Genomic DNA, 21,335 nt, shown 5'->3' with positions numbered 1-21,335 from the left:
CTCTTCCTTAAATGCTTTGTAGAATTCTGCTGTGAAACCATCTGGTCCAGGGCTTTTGTGTGATGGGAGTTTTTTGATTACTGCTTCAATTTCTTTTGCTGTTATTGGTCTGTTCAGATTTTCTGCTTCTTTTTGATTGAGTTTTGGAAGATTGTATTTTTCTAGAAATGTGTCCATTTCCCCTAGGTTTTCAAATTTCTTGGCATACAGTTCTTCATAGTAATTTCTTACAATCCCTTCTATTTCTGTGGTGTCAGTTGTAATCTCTCCTCTTCCATTTCTGTTTGTGTTTATTTGTGTCCTCTCTCTTCTTTTCTTGATGAGCCTACTAAAAGGCTTGTCAATTTCATGTTTATCTTTTCAAAGAACCAACTCCTGGATTCACTGATTCTTAGAATTGTGCTTTTAGTCTCTATGTCATTTAATTCTGCTCTGATCTTGGTTATTTCCTTCCTTCTGCTTGCTCTGGGCTGTCTTTGTCGTTGTTCCTCGAGTTCTTGCAGAAGTAGGGTTAGGTTGTTTGTTTAAAATGTTTCTATCTTCTTTAGGTAGGCCTGTATTGCTATAAACTTCCCTCTCAAGACTGCCTTCACTGTGTCCCATAAGTTTTGGGTTGTTGTGAGATCATTTTCATTTGTTTCCAGAAACGTTTTGATTTCTTCCCTAATTTCATTCTTGTCCCATTCGTTGTTTAATAGCATACCATTCAGTCTCCATGATTTTGGGTGCTTTGGGGTTTTTCCTTTGGGGTTGGTTTCCAGTTTCAGTCCCTTGTGGTCAGAGAAGATGCTTGGTATGATTTCAATTTTCTTGAATTTTTTGAGGCTCGTTTTGTGTCCTATCATGTGGTCTATCTTTGAAAATGTTCCATGTGCTTTTGAAAAGAATGTGTATTTAGCTTCTTTGGGATGAAGGGCTCTATATATATCAGTTAAGCCCATTTCATCTAGGGTGTTGTTTAATGCTGCAATATCTTTGTTGATATTTTGTTTTGAAGATCTGTCTATTTTTGATAGTGGGGTGTTCAAATCCCCTACTATAATTGTGTTGCTGTCAATATCTTTCTTGAAGTCCTCTAAGATTTTCTTGATATATTTGGGTGCCTCTATGTTTGGTGCACATATATTTATGATATTAATGTCTTCTTGGTGGATTCTTCCCTTGAGTATTCTGAAGTGACCTTCTGGGTCTCTCTTTATGGCCCTTTTTTTGAAGTCTATTTTGTCTGATATGAGAATTGCTACCCCAGCATTTTTTTCTTGCCCGTTTGCTTGGAAAATTTGTTTCCAGCCTTTCACTTTCAGTCTGTGATGATCTTTTGTCCTGAGGTGGGTCTCTTGTAGGCAGCATACGTGTGGGTCATGCTTTCTTATCCATGCAGCTATTCTGTATCTTTTGATTGGAGCATTTAATCCATTTACATTTAAGGTATTATTGATAGGTACTTACTCATTGCCATTTTTGTACCTGTGTTCCTCTCTGTTTCCCTCTTTTCCTTCCTTTCCTTAAAGCAGTCCTTTTAGTATTTCTTGTAGAGCTGGTTTGGTGGAGGCGTATGCTTTTAGACTTTTTTTTTTTTTCTTAGAAGCTCTTTATTTGGCCTTCTATCTTGATTGAGACCCTTGCTGGGTAAAGTAGCCTTGGTTGTAGGCCCCTGGTTCTCATTACTTGGAATATTTCTTGCCATTCTCTTCATGCTTGGAGTGTTTCCATTGAGAAGTCAGTAGCTAACCCTATTGGGGCTCCCTCGTATGTTACTTCTTTTTTCTCCCTTGCTGCCTTTAAGATTCTCTCTTTGTCTTGGAATTTTGCCATTTTAATGATAGTGTGTCTTGAAGTGGGCCTCTTTGGGTTCCTCTTGATTGGGACTCTCTGTGATTCCTGGATTTGTGTAACTTTTTCTCTCATCAAATTAGGGAAATTTTCTCTTGTTACTCTTTCAAATACGTTTTCTATCCCTTGTTCTTCTTCTTCTCCTTCTGGTATTCCTATTATTCGGATATTATTACATTTCATATTGTCTTGCATTTCTCTTAATCCCTCTTCATTCTTTCTGAGCCTCTTTTCATTATCTTGCTCTTTCTGTGAGATGCTTTCTACTTCATCCTCCAACTTGCTAATCCAATCCTCTGCCTCATCTATTCTACTTTTGAAACTTTCTACTGTGTTCTTCAATTCGGAAATTATATTCTTCATTTCCTCTTGTCCCTTGCTGATATTTTCTATTTCCTTTTTCATGTTGATGTAGTTTGCAGAGAGATCATTGTAGTTCCCCTGTAGTTTCTGGTAGTTCATCGTGAGCTCTTTGAACTTCGTAATAAACAGTGCTTTGAATTCACTATCTGATAGTTGATTAGCCTCTATTTCATCTAACATTCTTTCTGAAGTTTCTGCTTTTTCTTTCATTTGGGGATTGTTTCTTTGTCTTCCCATTGTTTGAGACTCTTCTTGTTAGTCTCAGCTTCCTTTTTTTAAATATATTTTATTAATTATGCCATTACAGTTGTTCTATTTCCACTTTCATTCCCCTCCACCCTGCACACCCCTTCCCCACCATTCTCCCCTTTAGTTTATGACCACATGTCTCAAGTTCTTTAGATTCTATATTTCCCATACTATTCTTGCCCTCCCCCCTATTTTCTACCTACTGTCTATGCTACTTATTTTCTGTACCTTTTCCCCCCTTCTTCTTCTCCCACTCCCCTGTTGCTAACCCTCCATGTGATCTTCATTTCTATGGTTCTGCTCCTGATCTAGCTGTCCTTAGTTTGCTTCTGTTTTAGGTGTGGTTGTTAATAACTGTGAGTTTGCTGTCCTTTCACTGTTCATCTTTTTTATCTTCTTTTTCTTAGGTAAGTCCCTTTAACATTTCATATAATAAGGGCTTGGTGATGATGAACTCCTTGAATTTGGTCTTATCTGAGAAGCACTTTATCTGTCCTTCCATTCTAAATGAAAGCTCTGCTGGATAGAGTAATCTTGGATGTAGGTCTTTGGATTTCATGACTTGGAATACTTCTTTCCAGCCCCTTCTTGCCTGTAAGGTGTCTTTTGAGAAATCCGCTGACATTCTGATGGGCACTCCTTTGTAGGTGACTGTCCCCTTATCTCTTGCTGCTTCTAGGGTTCTCTCCTTCATTTTCATCTTGGCTAATGTAATTATGATGTGCCTTGGTTTGTTCCTTCTTGGGTCCTACTTCTTTGGGACTCTCTGAGCTTCCTGGATTTCCTGGAAGTCTATTTCCTTTGCCATATTGGGGAAGTTCTCCTTTATTATTTGTTCAAATAAGTTTTCTACTCGTGGCTGTTCCTCTTCCCCTTCTGATACCCCTATAATTCGGATGTTGGAACATTTAAAGATGTCCTGAAGGTTCCTAAGCCTCTCCTCGTTGTTTTGAATTCTTGTTTCTTCATCCTTTTCTCTTTGGTCATTTTTTTCTTCCTTCTGGTTCACTCCTTTGATTTGAGTCCCAGTTTCCTTTCCATTACTATTGGTTTCCTGTGCATTTCCATTCATTTCAATTAATTTAGCCTTCATATGTTCCTCTAATTTGTGACTAAAATGAACCAGTTCTGTGAGCATCCTGATCACCAGTGTTTTGAACTGTGCATCTGAAAGTTTGGCTATTTCTTCATTACTTAGATTTATAGGCTCTGGGGCTCTGAGTTGTTGTTGAGCCATGTTTTGATCTGTTTGTGCCTGTTATGTATGAGGAGCAGAGCCTTAGTTGTTCACCAGGGTGGGGGCCACCCTAGTCACTGGTTTGTGATGCTGCATATGGGGGCAGGTCAGAGAGGGATAATGGCGGTCCCCTTTGCGCTTTCTGCCCCTTTCTGCCGCTGGGGCCTGCATCGTCTATCTCACCACAGCTAGCTCCTTCACCGGTTTATCTGCACGCAAATGTGTGACCATGGTCTACCCTTAGTGGGTCTGCTGCCTTGAGCCCTCAGTGGGTCTGCCAGCTTCTCCACAGCTGGGATCCACCCACGGCTGCTGGCGCACCTGGGTCACATGCCCAGGTTGGTCCAGTGGATCTTTCCTGCCCTACCCCGCTCTGCTGCTGGCTCTGCCCCTCTTACTGGTTTGGCTGAAGGATTCGTTGTTGTCAGACTTCCATGTAGTTCAATTTTCTGTGGTTTGGCTGTGTTTTTGTTGCTAAAACTTTGCTGTTTTTAAACTTGCTTGTGTGAGAAGGCGAAGTGCTTCCACCTACACCTCCATGTTGGTGGAAGTCCCTAGTCTCAGCTTCTAAAATTGATCTGTTCTGACTCCCTGGGTTTATGGTGTGTACTTCTGTGGTATAATACCTGTGAATTTCTGTGGTGCAGACTCCTTCAGGTATCTTGATGTTCTCTGTCTCCACCTACTCTTCCGCTGGTCCTTGCGCTGGTCCCCACGCTGGTCGCCCACCACTTCTGAGTGTCCGGGCTCCCATAGCCAACTCCTCAGGCACCCGGGCCCGTCACTATGGCAGCAGCACAGGGGCTGAGAGTGTCCTGGCTCCCGTAGCTGACTCCCCGGCACCCAGGCCCGTCACAGGGGCTGTGAGTGTCCCATCTCCTGTACCTGACTTCCCAGCGCCTAGTCCCGTTGCTATTGGTTTTTTTTCCTTTATCCTGTTAATAATAAATGCATTAATCTGTTAAATTACCTCTGTATTCCTGAGATAAACCCAACTATGTTCTGATATATTATTGTTCCTTTACATTGCTGGATTCCATTTGCTAATACTGTCTTCTGTTCAGCATGTCATATATACTGGTGAATAATTTTCTTTTCTTGTAATGCTTTTGTTAAGTTTTTGGATAAAGTTTGTGCTGCCCTCTTAAAAAGAAATCAGTCTTGTTCTCTCTTTCTCTATTCTTTGGAAGAATTTATTTAAGATAGGTATTATTTCTTCTTTAAATATTTGATAGATTGCACCATTTGGAGTCAGTTTTCTTTATTGGAAGGGTTGTAATTATTAACTAATATGACTCTTATATTTAGGTTTTCTATTTCTTCTGGTGTCACAAGGTAACTTGTGTTTTTTTAGAATTTGTCTACTTCATCTAATGTTTGAAATTTGTTGGCATTTTATTGTTTATAGTCTTTTAAGATCTTTTAAAGTTCTATTGCATGTAGGATGGTGTTTCTTTTTTCATTCCTGATATTGGTAATCTGTCTTTTCCCCCTTGGTCACATTTTCCAGTAGTTTCTCAGTTTTATTGGATTTTTCAAAAATCAAACTTTTGGCATTGTTGATTCTCTTCATTTTATGTTCCCTATTTTATTAATTTCCACTTTCATATTAACTATTTTTCCATGTAGTTTTTTTGTTTAACTTGCTCTTATTTTTATGACATAAATATTTGAAGTACTTGATTTTCAGCCCTTTCCTTACTCAATTAAGCTATTTAAGGCTATAAGTGTCATTCTAAGTGTGGTATTGTCTGCATAGCACAAACTTTGATATGCAGCATTTTCCTTTCATTCAGTTCAGAAATAAGTTCTAATTTCTATTATAATTTCTCCTTTGATTCTCCTTTGTTTAGAAGTTTATTTCCTCATATCTAATTATATGAATATATTTTGGATGTTGATTTCTAGCTTAATGGAACTGAGATCAGAGAACACATTGTTTAGTGATTTTTTAGGGAAGTCACTCATGAGATTTCTGATTTTGTTTGTCTGATGATCTCTATAGTGTCAAGGAAGAGGCTATGAAACCTACATGAAGCAGTACTTCACAGTTTGGTAGTGTGGCCACCTTTCTGGGAGGGTCATCAAGGGTTTGGGAGAGAGATGAGGGAGAGGGAGGGTTATGCATAGGGAGGCCCTCCCCTGCCTTCTGAGTCCAGACCCTGGAAGGCCTGGACTCACCTCCAGGTGCTCTGTCCTCTGCAGATCTCCACCTCCTGCCGCTCCGCCCAGGTCCTCCTGCACTACTTCGTGGGGGCCAATTACTCCTGGTTTCTGGTGGAAGGCTTGTACCTCCACACGCTGCTGGAGCCCACAGTGCTTTCTGGAAGGCGGCTGTGGCCCAGATACCTGCTGGTGGGTTGGGGTGAGTGACCTGAACCCCCAACCTCTTTTTCTGGGTACTCTTCAGAACATGAGAGCTCAATAGCTCCAGCCTTTGGTTGGAGCTAGAGACCCAACTGGATGGAGGTTTGTGAGACAGATCATTCCTCAGTGACAAGAGTCTCTGAGGAAGGGGTGTGTGTGTGTGCACGCAAGCACACACACATATGCACAAGTGCCAATAGACCCAATGCACACATTCAGAAATTGAGAAGGATTATGGTAGAAATGGTAGAATCAACTACCATTTCTCCATCCTTGCCCCCAACTGTATTGGTCTGCTCAGGATGGTATAACACAGTGCCCTGGACTGAATGTTATACAATAGACATTTACTTCTCATAGTTATGGAGGCTGAGGAATCTGAAATCAGGCTGCCAGCATGATTGAGTTCTGGTGAGGGCCCTCTTTTTGGCTTGCAGACAGTTGTCTTCTTGCTGTGTCCTCACATGGCAGTGTGGGCAGGGGGAGAGAGAGAGAGAGAGAGAGAGAGAGAGAGAGAGAGGCAGCTCTCTGATCTCTTACAAGGGCATTAATCCATCATGCTGACTGACAGCTCCTCCCAACAACTTCCAAACCCAGTTACCTCCAGAGGTCTCATCTTCAAGTATCATCAGTGTAGGGGGTTGGGGCTTCAACATATTAATTTGGGGGAAGACACACAAACCATACCACCAATTAAGTCTTCAAGATGAGGTCTAAAACCCCTGTTGTCACAAGCTTTTGGGGAATTTAAGGCTGCAGGATTCAGAGGAAATAATCTTGGCTTGCAATTCAGAAGATTCTGGATAATGTTTCTATATTTGCTACAAGCTGCTCTGGGATGAGTGGCAAGTCTGTCCTCTCTATTCTCCATTTTCCCTGAAAGTAAAAGCATAGCCAGGCTCTGTGCCACTCTAGTGTTCCTGCAGTCCTCAGTTCTGTGGTTTTATAGGATTTAACCAGCTGTGCTTGGCCAAATGGCTGGGGTGGGAGGCGGGCAGCTTTGGCCAACCAGCAGCTAACTGCATTCCCTGTTCTCTCTCAGCCTTCCCACTGCTGTTTGTTGTGCCCTGGAGTGTGGCCCGTGCACAGCTGGAGAACACAGGGTAGGTACTTCACCTGTTTTCTCACTTTCATGAGCAGGTGATCCCCAGATATGCCCCCAAACAAATATGTGTATCATTTTCCTAAAGAGACTATCCATCCTTTTCAATTTTGAATTTATCCATCCTTTTCAATTTTTCAATTTATCCATCCTTATCCATCTAAAATATACCTAGGAGTCCTGGTGGGTATGGCTCAGTTGGGTGGAGCATTGTCCCATAGCCAAAGTGTTGCAATTCAATTCCCGGTTTGGGTACACACCTAGGTTGTGGGTTTGATCCTCCATCCCAATCCCTGGTCCAGGCATGTACTTAGGGCAACCCATCAATGCTTCTTTCTCCCATAAATGTTTCTCTCTCTCCTGTCCTCTCTCTCTAAAAGTAATGAAAAAGATGTTCTCGGGTGAGAATAAAAAATAAAATAAAATATACCTAGGAGTGTGGATAAAATAATCAAAGATTTTTTTATAGTATTAGTTTGTTAACTTATTAAGTTACATCTACAAATTATTACAAAATTAGCACCAATTAGCACAAAATGTACTGCATACCTTATCAGCGACCCTGGGTATATAAGGCTATAGGTACAAGAATAGTCATTGCCTCATAGTTCAAAGTTGGGAAAAAGCAAAATGAAATGGGTGAAAGTGGTCAAAAGGTTCAAACTTCCAGTTGTAAATAAGTCAGTCCTGGGATGTCATGTTCAGCATGGTAACTACAGTTAACACTTCCATGCTGTACATGTGAAAGTTGCTGAGAGAGTGAGTCTGAAAAGTTCTCATTACAAGAGAGAAATTTGAAACTGTGTGAGGTGATGGATGTTAACTAGACTTGTGGCAATCATTTTACAATATATTCATATACTGAATCATCACATTGTACACCTGAAACGAATATAATGTTAACATGTCAATTGCATCTCAATTTTAAAAATAAAACAAAAACCCTAACCAAACAAAAAAAATCATCCCTGAACATCTGTCAGTACAGGAATCAATGAATAAATGGTGGCATACCTATATAGTGGAATATTCTATATCTTCTGGCTTCTTGAGACTTAATCTCGACAGCACCTAGTTAAGCCTGTTGCTGAATAATGCAAATCATTTGATCCTATTCTTTCCTCCAAATAAACACCACCCAAAAGTCCCCTATATAATTAAGAATTTACATTTCTGAGAACACAGAGACAAGTATAGAGGAATATACAATGAGTTTTAGTGCACTTTAGTGGTAAGAAAAGCCAGTGTTGTGGTACTAGCAGGAAGGAATTTGAGTCTGCTCTTCTCTTTCATCCCTCAAGACAATGATGGGTTGAAGGTAAGTCTTGAGTGTGAGCATCCTTTGTCCAGAAGATGTGAGGCTTTTGTGTCAAAACTTAATTTAAAATTTACTGTCTGCTCTTTGCTGTAGGTGCTGGGGAACGAACAATAATAAGCCAATCTGGTGGATCATCCGAGGACCCATGCTCCTCTGTGTAGCAGTAAGAATCATCCCACCCATTCTTTCTCCCCTCTAAGCTCAGCAGCTAGTGAAGACCTCACCCCTTGTTTTCCCCACCCAATTCCCTGGCTCAGGATAAGTCTGGGCCAGACCTTGAGCTGGGAGTAGGATCTGTGAATGAGAAGGAACAAGTTAGAAACTCCTTGTTCTGTTCTGGTTCAGGACCTAAACTGCAAGTTCTACCACAAGCCTCCTTCTTGTTGAGTCTTTAAACTAGGTATAGAAATGTGCTCAGTGACCTTGAATTGAATCTTTATGATGTGTACAAGGTCCTGGGGACAGAGGCATCTTCAGTCACAGACCAGCCCAGGGACAGCAAAGCTGTTGGCTCGGTCTTAACACCATTAATAGGAGGGAAAGGAGCTTTTTTCAGAGGAGGAAAACATACATTCATGTCACTTCCCCCCCACAGTGGTGATGGGTGTCGCGGACCAGCCTCGTCAGGAGAGGGGAGGGGGCGGAAATGAGTTAAGGACGCAGGGAGTCAGGTTGGAGAGGTCTCAGCATCCCGCTGAGCCCCGAACTCCGTTTATTCAAGGCTTTTATTACAATTTTGGGAAATAAGCAGGAGGGGGCTGTACATAAGCCAGTTTCTTTGTCTTTTTTGCAAAGCTACTCCACAGAACAACAAGAGAACACAAAATGCTATCAAAACTTTTCTATTTATCAAACACCGGTGCATGACCTACCCTTCTACAGGGAAACAAGCTCTCTAGCTTTCTTAAAAGACCTATTGTCTAGCCACAACAAGTTCCAGACAAAGAACCAAACAAAGTAAAGAAAAACTGTACCACAAGCAGCAGCGGCCTTGCCAGCTGGCCCAGGCCCCCCCGGCTTTGCCAAGGGGGGGCTTACGGTCACGTCTCCACAAGCAGTAACTATGCCAGCCTGACCCCCTGGCTTTGCCATGGGGGGCTAGTAGCGCCCACAGATGGGGTTAGGGAGTCAGGAGATGCTGCTGCTCTGAGACCCTGAGGAGGAAGAGCCTTTACTTTGGGTGATCCAGAATTTGGGACTGGAGAAGGAGGGCTTGACCCAGAGTCCTTTTAAAACTCTTTTAGATGACAGGGTTTGAGAGTGAAGTCTGCCCACAAAGCGCAGGGAAATGACAGGGAGTTAGTGAACAGCAGGAAGTCTAGCAAGGTCCTGGAGGAAGACAGAGACTCTCCTACCTAGACACGGCCATCACTCTGGGTGCAGATGTGGTATTTGTGGTTTAATGAAAGCAAAAGCTTGTTGTATAGAAGAATGTATCTCTCAATGATAGAAGGCAACTCTCTGCCCAAACTTGGGTATAACTGAGAGGATAGAAAGTTCACAGAAATAGTAAGAAAACCGAGAGTGTGGTGATGCTCTAGAGGATTCCAGGTCTGTGTCACATCCAACCTGACCAGTGGCAGGCATGCTTCTGAGAATCTCCCCCCCCAACCCCGCACACCCTATTCATTTCACACACAGCTGAGAGTGTATGTTCTATGTGAATTCTGACCACTTACCTCCCACGGGCATCATGAGCCCTGCCTCACCCCCACACTGTCTGCCATTTCTCCACAATCCTTTCCTCTCCAGACACACTGTGAAGCTGTGGTTCCAGCACTTACCTCCTAGCTAGGACCCTCTGTGATGGCCCAGAGAAGTCTATTGGGTATCTCTTACATCCCAAACCATGCTAAGTGCTTTGTGTGTGGGAACTCACTTACTCTTCTGAGGTAGATGCTACCTCTCATTGATGAGGACACTGAGAAAATGAGGAGTCACTTGTTTAAAGTCACTGCTCCAGTACATGGAGGCCCCAGAGCTCAGCCCAGAGGGTCTGATCAGATGACACACTTATAACCACAACACCTTGGTGCTGCCTCCAACATACTTACTGCCTTCAGCCCTTGTGCATGGAATGCTGACTGCTGCAGTTTCTTTTATGCATTAGTGCCTTGCATCAGATTCTTCTTGGGTTTGAGCTTCCTCCCTCTGCCACTTTGTCCACCTTGTTGCTGTATCTGGACACCCACCTAGCAAAGTAGGAATGGTCACATTCTCCTTTGTGCCCTTCCTGGACCCTGTACAGATTTCTGCTGGAACCTCAGCAATGTTTTGTTGTGAGTATCAGTCTAAAAGCGGTCTACTGACACCATATGCCCCCTGTTCTGTTCAGCCTGGCAGCCAGCCCAAGCATATGGCAGGCTCTCTATAAGCTTTGGGTAACATTTGTGACCCTCACTCCTGGGCACTGGTAGACTCTCGTTAACCAGGCAGAGCAAAGCAGGATGGAAGCCAGCTGGTCCTCCCTAGGAGGGAGTTCAGGATGCTCATTCCAGCTGGATCCCCAATATTCATCCTGCAGACTTCCAGAGGCTTCATCATTCTCCATCTTGGTTGCTCCTGAAATCACCTTGATGTTTTTAAAAATTCTTTTGCTCGGGTCTCAGCCCCAGAGATTTGTATTTCATTGATCTTAGGTGTGGCCTAGGAAGTCTAAGGTGCAGCCTGAGTTGAAAAGCATTTTGCTACACTGCACCTGCTCAAAGTATGGTCACCTGAGCCCTTGCTATAAAACCAGGTCCCCAGGACCCACCCCAGACCTGCTCAGTCAGAACATGAGTTGCAACGACATTGCCAGGCTTCAGGCACCCACTGAAGTCTGTGGCTCCCAAAGCTGAATATCATGAGAAACCTCATGGTACTTCATACCCTGGAGGACCACATCAGAAATTCTGGAGGTAGGGCTCAGGCAGGTGCAGTTTTAAAAGTTCTGAAGGGATTAAAATGAACAGCCAGGGCTGGAACCACTGCTCTGGACCTTGCTCCTTGTCCGGCTGTGGCTGACCGACCTGCATGCTAGTTTCTATGGGTGCTTCCAAGCTCCTGGAGCCATATTTTCACCTATGAGGGCAAGAGAATGCTCTTTATCATTTCATCTTGGGTAAAATCACCTTCACATGCTGTTGTTTCTACAACTCCAGTCACAACCAGCTCTTCGTATAGACACAGTCTTCTGACCTCATTCATGCTCCCGTCCACCTTCTCCTGCTGCTGCCACACACAGTGGATGAGACCACTGTTCATCTACCAGCCACTCCAGCCAGAAGCCTGGGAGCCCCCTAGCTTCTGTTCTCTTCTTCCCAGAAATCTCCACTCAGAGAGTGTCTTGCCAAATTCTTCTCAAGATCCCTCCACGCCATCTCCTTTCCCTTAATCCCACTTTTCTTCATTTCCTTCTGCAGACTTCTGCAAAAGCCTCCTGACTGGTCTCCTTTCTTCATTCTTGCCCGCAGAAACCCATCCTCTGTATTGCAGCCAGAGTAGTGTTTCTTGAGAAAAACTCAAGATACTTTTGTCTCTTTTCTGCATGTGACTTTTTAATGGATCGTTGTTGCCCTCAGGCTTTGAGCACCTTTCATGTTTTTGACTTGGTTCTTTCGAGGGTAATAAAGGCATATGTCCCATGGTTTCTGCCCTCAGGAAATTCAGAGTCTAATAGTTACCATTCTGAGACTCATTGGATCATGACTAAGCCAACCAATAGCTGCCTTCATGTTTGGTCCTATTGACCTGTGTTGCAGTTTTGCACTGACCAGAGGAGACATAACCCCACCTCCAATATATAATTCCTTGAACTTACAACATGGAAGGAACTTGGGTCCCTGAGACTACATGACTACTCCATAGACTACTCTATGGAGTTCTGCTCCATGTAGTCTCATTGTTCTAGATAATGAAATAAGCAAAAACCAACCAAACAAAAAAAAGCTCTCCCTATCTTTAGTGTGTGAAGAAAAAAAATTTCCTGATCCTACATTTCTTTTATTAAACTAAAGTACTAAAAGGTATCATAATAATCAAGGTCAAGGTGATAGCATTCAGAGCACCTCACAATCTTTCTCATATTGGCCAGATTTGAGGCTGGCAACTATTTTTCTGGAGCACAGAACAGAGGTTTGTGGGAAGATCCAACTGTACATGGTGAACTGAGCAGTGGGACCAAAGAAAATCTCCCATCCCAATCTCAGGCTCCCTGGTGAGCATCCCCAGTTATCAGAGCTGGGCTTCTCCACCAGCTCCCAGACTAGGTCTGGATTTGTTAATCAGCATCTGGATCAGTGAGAATGAATGTACATCATGCTGGATTTCCAGACATATCAGCTGACTTCACCTGCTCCTCTCTTGACTCTCTATGTTTCAGAAATAATAATAATGTGACAACCTGAAGAATCCAGATACTCTTTGGGTCTTTCATGAGAAACCGAAATTAGATAACTCTCAACTCCTTCAGCATATAAGACTTCACTATTAAATTAACCTGTTACTCCTGAGTGTACATTTGGTCTAGGACCTTACTGGAACAGGATATATTCTTATATCCTAGTAGAAAATTCATAAAGCTTTGATTAGTCCAACTTTTCAAGGACAGCCTTACAAAATGAGTAAACTGTATAAGATTGTTCTATTTATATCCTGATTTCTGGAGTTAACAGATTGATCCTCCAGTTGAAAGGCTTTTTTGAGCCAGTGAATTGAATCATATAATCATATATTGACTTTATAAAGTCATAAAGTCAAATGCCTTCATTCTCTGACATCTGAATCTCCTCTGACAGCCTCAACTTTTGCCTCAGTACTCGGCAAAGTTGAGAAATTAGTAAAATTAGTCTTTTCTGGTCTTGCCCCTCTTTAGGTTTTCTTCCTCACCGGGAATCCAGGGGCATTCTGTTACTTGGGTTTTCCAACTTCTCCTCACTCCCTGCTCCCCTCCTCTGAAGAGCTGCAAAAGAAATTTCTCCATACTTTGGATTTTCCCTCCTCAAAACTTACCTTTGTTGAGTCCCATCTTCTGTGTTCCATGGTGAAAGTGAGTCAGATCTTACATATTTATTGAATTCTTCATTTTTGTAGAGATGAATGTGAATGAATGAATGAGAGATAGAAAAAGGGCTCCCCTCTTCTCTCCCAGTTGCTCCTTATCCTCTGTGTGATGTGTGCACTCCAGCAGGGCTCTTGTAAATGGTGTGTTTTGACCCAAAGGGGTATCTCTAAAGGTAGGCATTTTAATCCACGTGGCAGGTCAGAGGTGGAGGGGCTTGAGGTAGGTGGAGGCGTTCAGGGGTAGATGAGGTGTACCTCTGGCTCCTGGCCATGCTGTCAACCACCTCTGCCAGTCTGTAGGCCCAGATCTGATCAGGAACAAAAGTTAAGGTGTCACAGAACTGTCACCAGGAATGTTATATCTGGTAACACATTCTGTACTGTATAGGGAGCCTTACATGTTTGGGGTCCTACATGCCCCAATCTGGTCACAGAATCTAAGAAGAGTTGGCTGGGTTCTTGAAAAGTTTTCTCATTTGGCCCTTTTCCTGCTATGCACAAATGATGAATAGCATTATCCAGTGATTGTTGACCCTTGTCTCCTGGGGATCCAGGATGAACAGGGCCCTATGGCCACCCAGGCTGGCATTTCATCATTGCATGGCACTGAGGAAGTGCTTCCTCCATGTGGCCCGCTGGCTGATGCCCATTTTCTACTTGGTCTCCAGAAGACACAGAGCATAACAAATCAACCTGCTTCTCCCCAGCGCCCTTCATTTCTTAGAAGACTGATTGAAATTAATTTGCTGAAATATGTGTCTTTCCCCTGTGAAGCTGACTTTCTAAGAAAAATAACCAAGTTCAACAAATCATCAAGCCAAGGACACAACGTTTTCTGTTTGTGATGAAAAACAGATATCCCATTAAAAGAAAAAAATCATTTGGTTACACTTAGTTTGTATTTAAGTGTTCTGTTACTAAATATTCTTTGGCTGGGAATCTCCATCATTCCTGTTGGCTTGAGGATTGGATAGCCTCTTGTCGAAAACTCTAGCCTTTTAGCTTTAGGCAAATCATAATGGGTAAGTGTGGATTCTGTGATTGTGTTTCCATATGTAGTTCACAGGCTTGTTTCTAGATAGGGACATTAGGATTGTGTGGACTCAATGTCTGCAGAAACTTTACTCCATTAATTGTCACTCAGTCGTAGTCTCTTTCAGGTCTTTCTCCATTGCATAGAGGTATTCTTGTCTTTTCTTTTTAAATGTCATTTTTCAATTACAGTTTATGTTCAATATCATTTTGTACTGGTTTCAGGTATATAGCGAAGTGGTCCCCTGACATTTCAAGCACCCACCTGGCACCATAGAGTCATTACAATATTACTGACTATATTCCTTAGTCTGTGCTTTACAACCCTGTCCTCCTCATTTGTCCTCCTCATCCCTTCACGTTTTTCACCCAGTCCCCGAACTCCCCTCCTCTCTGACAACCACCAGTCTACTCTCTGTATCTGAGTCTGTTTCTATTTTGCTTGCTTTTGTTCTTCAGATTTCACATATAAGTGAAAAAGTATATAGTACTTGTTTGTCTGACTTATTTTACTTAACATAAACCCTCTAGGTCCATCCACACTGTCCCAAATGGTAATACTTCATTCTTTTTTATGGCTGAGCAACATTCCATTGTGTAAGTGTACCACTACTTTTTTTTATCCATTTTTCTATTGATGGGCACTTGGGATGCTTCCATATCTTGGCAATTGTAAATAAGACTGCAGTGAACATAGGGGTGCATGTATTCTTCAGATTAGTGTTTTGGGTTTCTTTGGTTATAAACCAGAAGTGGAATTGCCTGGGTCATAAGGCATTTTTTTTTAGAAACCTTTGTACTGCTTTCCACAGTGGCTGTACCAATCTGCATTCCCAGCAACAGGGCACTAGGGTTCTCTTTTCTCCACATCCTTGCCAACACTTGTTGTTTGTTGATTTATTGACGATAGCCAATCTGACAGGTGTGAAATTATAGCTCACTGTGGGTTTTATTTGCATTTCTCTGACAATTAGTGGCATCCAGCATCTTTTTGTATGCTTATTGGTCATTTGAATGTTTTCTTTGTAGAAGTACCTATCCAGGTCCTCTGCCTACCTTCTAATTTTAATTGTTTACTTGTTAGTTTTTTTGTGTTGAGTTGTCTGAGTTTTTATAAATTTTGAAAATTAATCTCTTATTGGATGCATCATTGGCGAATATCTTCTTCCATTTAGTAGTTTGTGTGTTTGTTTGTTGATAGTTTTGTTTGCTATGCAAAAACCTTTTAGTTTGATGTAGTTCAATTTGTTTTTTTTTTTGTTTGTTTGTTTTCTTTGCCAAGGAGGTATATCAAGAAAATATTGTTAAGAGAAATATCAGAGAGTTTACTACCTATGTTTTCTTCTAGGACTGTTATGGTTTTAAGTCTTACATTTAAATCTTTAATCCATTTTGAGTTTATTTTTATACATGCTGTAAGAAGATGGTCTAGTTTCACTTTTTTGCATGTACCTGTCCAATTTTTCCAACACCATGTGATAAATCTCACTTGATCATGGTGTATAATCTTTGTAACATATTGGTGGATTTGGTTTGCTAATATTCTGTTGAGAATTTTTGCATGTATGTTTCTTATCTGGTTTTGGAAGTATAATAATTTGGTTTTGGAAGCCAGCCTTATAAAATGAAAGATTGGGAGCCTTCCCTCCTGTTGTACTTTTGGAATAGTTTGAGAAGGAGTGGTGATGGCTCTTCTTTGAATGTTTGGTGGAATGCCCCTATGAAGCCATAGGGACCAGGACTTTTATTTGTTGTGAGTTTTTTGATCTCTGCTTCCATTTGATCACTGACTACAATTAGTTGTAGTCAGTCTATTCAGATTTTGTGATTCTTCCTAATTCAGTTTTGCAAGATTGTATGTTTCTAGTAATATATTTATTTTGTCAAGTTTATCCAATTTGTTGGCATGTAATTTTTCATAATGGTTTCTTATAAACCTTTGTATTTCTTTGGTGTCAGTTTTTATTTCTCCTCTTTCATATCTGTTTTTATTTATTTGGGTCCTCTGTTTTTCTTGATGAGTCTGGTTAAAGATTTATCAATCTTGTTTACCTTTTCAAAGAACTAGTTCTTGGTTTTATTGGTCTCTTGTGTGTTTTTTTAGACTCTATTTTGTTTATTTCTTATCTGATCTTTATTATTTCGTTTCTTCTACTCACTTTGGTTTTTTTTGTTGTTGTTCTCTTTCTAGTTCCTTTATATGTAAAGTTAATTGTTTATTTGAAAGTTTTCTTGTTTCTTTTGGTAGGCCAGTAATGCTATAACTTTCTCTCTTTGGACTGCTTTGGCACATCCCATAGATTTTGGAGATGTTGTATTCCCATTTTTATCTGTCTGATGGTATGTTTTGATTTTGTTTTTGATGTCATTGTTAACCCATGCATTGTTTAGTAATGTGTTATTTAGTCTCCGTGTGTTATGCATTTTTTCAGTTTTTTCTTGTAATTATTTTCTAGTTTCAAATCATTGTGATTAGAGACAATCTTCTTAAATTTGAGATTTGTTTCGTGGTCTAATATGTGGTCTGTCCTGGAAAATGTTTCATGTGTACTTAAAAAAATTTATATCCTGCTTCTTTGGGGGTGAAATACTCTGAAAATATCAATTAAATTCTTCTGGTTTACTGTATTGTTTAAGGCTATTGTTTCCCTATTGATTTTTTTTTTGTCTGGAAGATCTATTCCTTGAGGTCAATGGAGTATTAAAATTTCCTACTATGATTGTGTTACTGTTGATCTCACCCTTTAAGTCCACCAATATTTGCTGCATATATTTAGGTGCTCCTATGTTGGGTGTATAAATGTTTACAAGGGTTGTATTCTTGTGGATTAAGCCCTTTAACATTATGTAATGTCCTTCTTTGTTTCTTATTATAGTCTTTGTTTTAAAGTTGATTTTGTCTGATATAAGTATTGCTACCCAACTTTTTCTTCAGTATATTTGCATGCTATATCTTTTTCCATTCTTTTACTTTCCATCTGTGTGTGTTTTTCAATCTCAAGTGGGTCTCTTGTAGGCAGCATATTTCTGGGTCTTGTTTTCTTATCTTTCTATCTACGTTACATCTTTTGATTGGAGCATTTAAGCCATTTACATTTAAGATGATTACTGATTATTGATAGGTATGTATTTATTGCCATTTTATTATACATATTTATGTTTCTTCTTTTTTTCTTCTTAAAGAAGTGTCTTTAACATTTCTTGTAATACTGGCTCAGTGGTGATGGACCCCTTTAGCTTTTTCTTGTCTGGGAAGCTCTTTATCTTCTACAATTATAGATAGTAGCCTTACTGGGTAGAACAGTCTTGGTTGTAGGTCCTTGATTTTCATCACTTTGAATATTTCATGCTATTCCATTCTTGTCTAAAATGTTTTTGTTGAGAAATAAGCTGACAATCTTATGGGAGCTCCCTTGTATGTAACTAAATGCCTTTCTCTTGCTGCTTTTTAAGATTCTGTCTTTGTCTTTAACCTTTGGCATTTTAATTATGATGTGCCTTGGTATGGGCCTCTTTGGGTTCATCTTGTTTATGACTCCCTGTGCTTCCTGGACTTGTGCGTATTTTTCCTTCAGTGGGTTAGGAAAGTTTTCAGTGATTACTTCTTCAAATAGGTTCTCGATTCCTTGCTCTCTGTCTCTTCCTTCTGGTACCCGTATGGTGTGAGTGTTGTCATGCTTGATGTTGTCCCACAGGTCCCTTAAACTATACTCAGTATTTAAATTATTTTTTAAAATGTTGCTTCTCTAATTGTGTGTTTTCTGCTACCTTGTCTTCCAAATCATTGATTCAGTCCTCTGCTTCCTCTAATCTGCTGTTGATTCCTGCTAGTGTATTCTTCATTTCAGACACTATATTCTTTTTTCCTGACTGGTTACTTTTTGTGGTTTCTATGTCCTTTTTTATGCTTACTACCTTTTTGTTGAAGTTCTCACTGAGTTCATTTACTCTTCCCATAAGTTCCTTGAGCATCCTTGTAGTCATCATTTTGAACTTTGCATCTGGTAGATTTCTTGCCTCCACTTTATTTAGTTCTTTTTCTGGGGATTCTTCTTTTTTTTTTCATTTGAGAAATAATTTTCATCTCCCCATTTTTGCTGTCTCTCTATATTTGTTTCTGTGTATTAGGTAGATCCATGTGTCTTCCAGTCTCAGCAGGGTGGCCTTATGTAGTAAGTGGTCTGTGGGACTCAGGGTGCAGCCTCCCTGATCAACAGAGCTGGGTGCTCCAGCAATGTCTCTTGCATGGTTTATGTGAGCCCTTCTGTTGTAGTTGAGTCTTGATTGCTGTTGGCCCATGTGTGCATGGAGTTGACCCTCAAGCTGGTTGACTGTGAGGGTTGACCCCAACCATAGTGTACAAACTTCTGTGTAGTGGGGGTGACCCCATGAAGAAGATTTGCCCTAGAAGGGTCTGATGTTTATCAAAACCTCCATTTTGGTGTGCTGCTTATAGAACTAATTGGGTCATACTCTGATGTGGTCTAAGCTCAGCCACTAGATGTGTTGGTCCTGAGACTTCTTGAGAGGGACTCCAGAGCAGGTCAGTGTCAAATGCTGCCTGTGACCAACCCTGTGCAACCTGTTAAAAGCTGTGAAGTGATCCAGAGTTGGTAGCTGCCTGTGTTGAGTCTTTGTGCATGTGGGAAGGGCCAAGATGCATGTTGAGACCAGCTGTCATTAGTATCAGGCCTGGGATATGTTAGCAAAAGGCCCAAGATGCTCTGAGATCTGCCTCTACCAGCTGCCTAGCCATTGGCTTAGCCACTGAAATGCAAGTTGCATGAGGCAGGTTCTCAGTGAGTCACCAGGTAAGGATGAGTAGTGTCTACCAGATTAATACAGATTCAAACTTGCACCAGTGCTGGGTCTGTGGCCATTCAGCAAAGGTCTCCAGGTACACCTAGGCCAGCTGCCACCTCTCTGAGGCCTATGAACCCTTGTGGTAGGGTGGGGTCTCAGGGAGTATCCAGGGTGGAGCCAGCAGAGTTGATCAGGCTAAAGTAGATTGAGTTTTGACTCTGTAGAAGGAGGGCTTTGCACAGGAAGGATGACACTTGTCAGCCACAAGGGAGGATGTCCTTTGCCCTAAAGCCATGTAACTCAGCCTCTCCCTGTGTGTCTGGCACCCCCAAGCTTGCCCAGAATTTCTTGATAGTTTTTCCAGACAGCCTGCAATGTGGGCCCAGGCTGGCTTCCACCAACGGATCCCGGAGCTGTGTGTGAATTTGGTAGGGTTAAGCCCCAAGGAGTCAGAAGGGTAGGGCTAGTGTTGCTTTCAGGGCCAATGCCACATGGAGGAAAGTGCTTGACCCAGGAAAGATGGCATCTGTGGGCAACATGGGAGAAGGACTCAACACAAGGACACTCGTGGCTGTCCTTCCCTCTAGCCCTCTCCCTGAAGGTACACAACTCAGTCTGTCCCTGTACGACTCCTGTCCCTTCTGAGTCACTGTTCCTCTGCCAAAGCCTAAGGTGAGTGCCACAAGTGAGATAGTGTGCACTGGTCCTTTAAGAGGGTGCTTGTGGTTCCAGTAGTATTTGTCTCACCTGGGAAGACAGAATCCCTGCAGATTTTCACAGCCCCATGTTATGTGGGCTCCTCTTCCTGGCATTGCTGCTTTGGGCTGAGGGGCCTGCCATGGAGTTGAAACCACTCTCTCCTCAGTGGGACCTCTGCCACTGAGATATCCAACCAGATTCTCAATGGCTGTAGTTGATTGCAGGGCCAGACCTTTTTACTTCCTCACTCTACCCACCGGTTTTGACGTGACTTCTTTTGTATATTTGGAGTTATAAGACTTCTGTGCATCTGGTCTTCAGATGCTTATCCAGGTTGATTTTTCTATAATTTAATTGTAATTTTGATGTAGTCCTAAAAGAGATGAGTATGACTTCCACCTACTCCACCATCTTAGATCCTCTCCCTTAAGTCTTTTCAATTTAAAAAATTATTACAATCAAAACCCTTTTGTAGTCCTGCAAATAGAGGTGGAGAGACATTATTTCCATTCCGTATCACTTGCCAACTACTGTTCCATCAGTCTGCTTCCCCTTGCAGCCAAACCTCTTAAATGTGGTTTACATTGGCCGTCTCCCTGTTTCATTCACAAGAGAAAGCCTGGCAGTCTGGCTTGTGCTCCCACCTGTGAACTGCAGCTTCTTTTTGGGAACTCCTTATTGCTAACTGCTGCCTTATTTTGTTTAAATTTCATGTAGTCTTCAAACCTTCTTAAAACTCTTCCTGTTGTAAGCTATCAGGATACCATCTCCTTTTGGCTCATTCCGATTGCGCTAGCTGCTCTTTCTCAGTTTTGTTTGCTGACTCCACTTATACCTTTCTCTTTATTACAAAGCAGTTCTCTTAAGACTTCCTTTCTCCCTATTTTACACAGTGTCCCTAGATAATCTTGCCTAATCCAGTGGCCCCATGCTCTGTCTGGGACCTCTCTGTTCAGGTCCAGAAATAACTATCTTACTGCCTGGGACATCTTGTGTTCAAACTTCCTGGACTTCTCCTTCTTCTCCCCCATGCTCTTCTTTCTTCATGTGGTCACTCTCTTGGTGAATGGCACTACCACACATCTGAGGTCTACTTAGAAACTTTGGGGTCATCTTTGACCCTCATGACCAACAGAGGTCATTTGACTCATACTCCTTAGTGATTTTGAATCCATCTTCTCCTTTCTATCACTGATGCACCAGGGCTATTGCTTTACTTCACTTCTCCATCATCCTCCCCCAGGAACTCTGAAACTGCCTCCCAAGTAGACCCTCCTCCTCCAATCTGC

At 41.7% G+C, this 21,335-nt stretch overlaps 1 protein-coding gene across 2 annotated transcripts in view; it reads left to right on the top strand.

The window, feature by feature from the left end:
- The window catches only part of GLP2R (glucagon like peptide 2 receptor), a 79,986-nt gene that overhangs the window by 38,160 nt on the left and 20,491 nt on the right, over nucleotides 1-21,335 (top strand). For both annotated transcript variants that reach the window (XM_053672634.1, XM_053672635.1), the window contains 3 exons: nucleotides 5,888-6,047; nucleotides 7,092-7,152; nucleotides 8,563-8,632. In XM_053672634.1, the coding sequence (XP_053528609.1) occupies nucleotides 5,888-6,047; nucleotides 7,092-7,152; nucleotides 8,563-8,632 (291 nt within the window). The remainder of the gene's footprint in view (nucleotides 1-5,887; nucleotides 6,048-7,091; nucleotides 7,153-8,562; nucleotides 8,633-21,335) is intronic.

Source organism: Artibeus jamaicensis, unplaced genomic scaffold (assembly GCF_021234435.1).
Source record: "Artibeus jamaicensis isolate MK-2021 breed Jamaican fruit bat unplaced genomic scaffold, CSHL_Jam_final contig_781, whole genome shotgun sequence".
NCBI lineage: Eukaryota > Metazoa > Chordata > Mammalia > Chiroptera > Phyllostomidae > Artibeus > Artibeus jamaicensis.
This window is presented reverse-complemented; position numbering and strand designations above follow the sequence as displayed.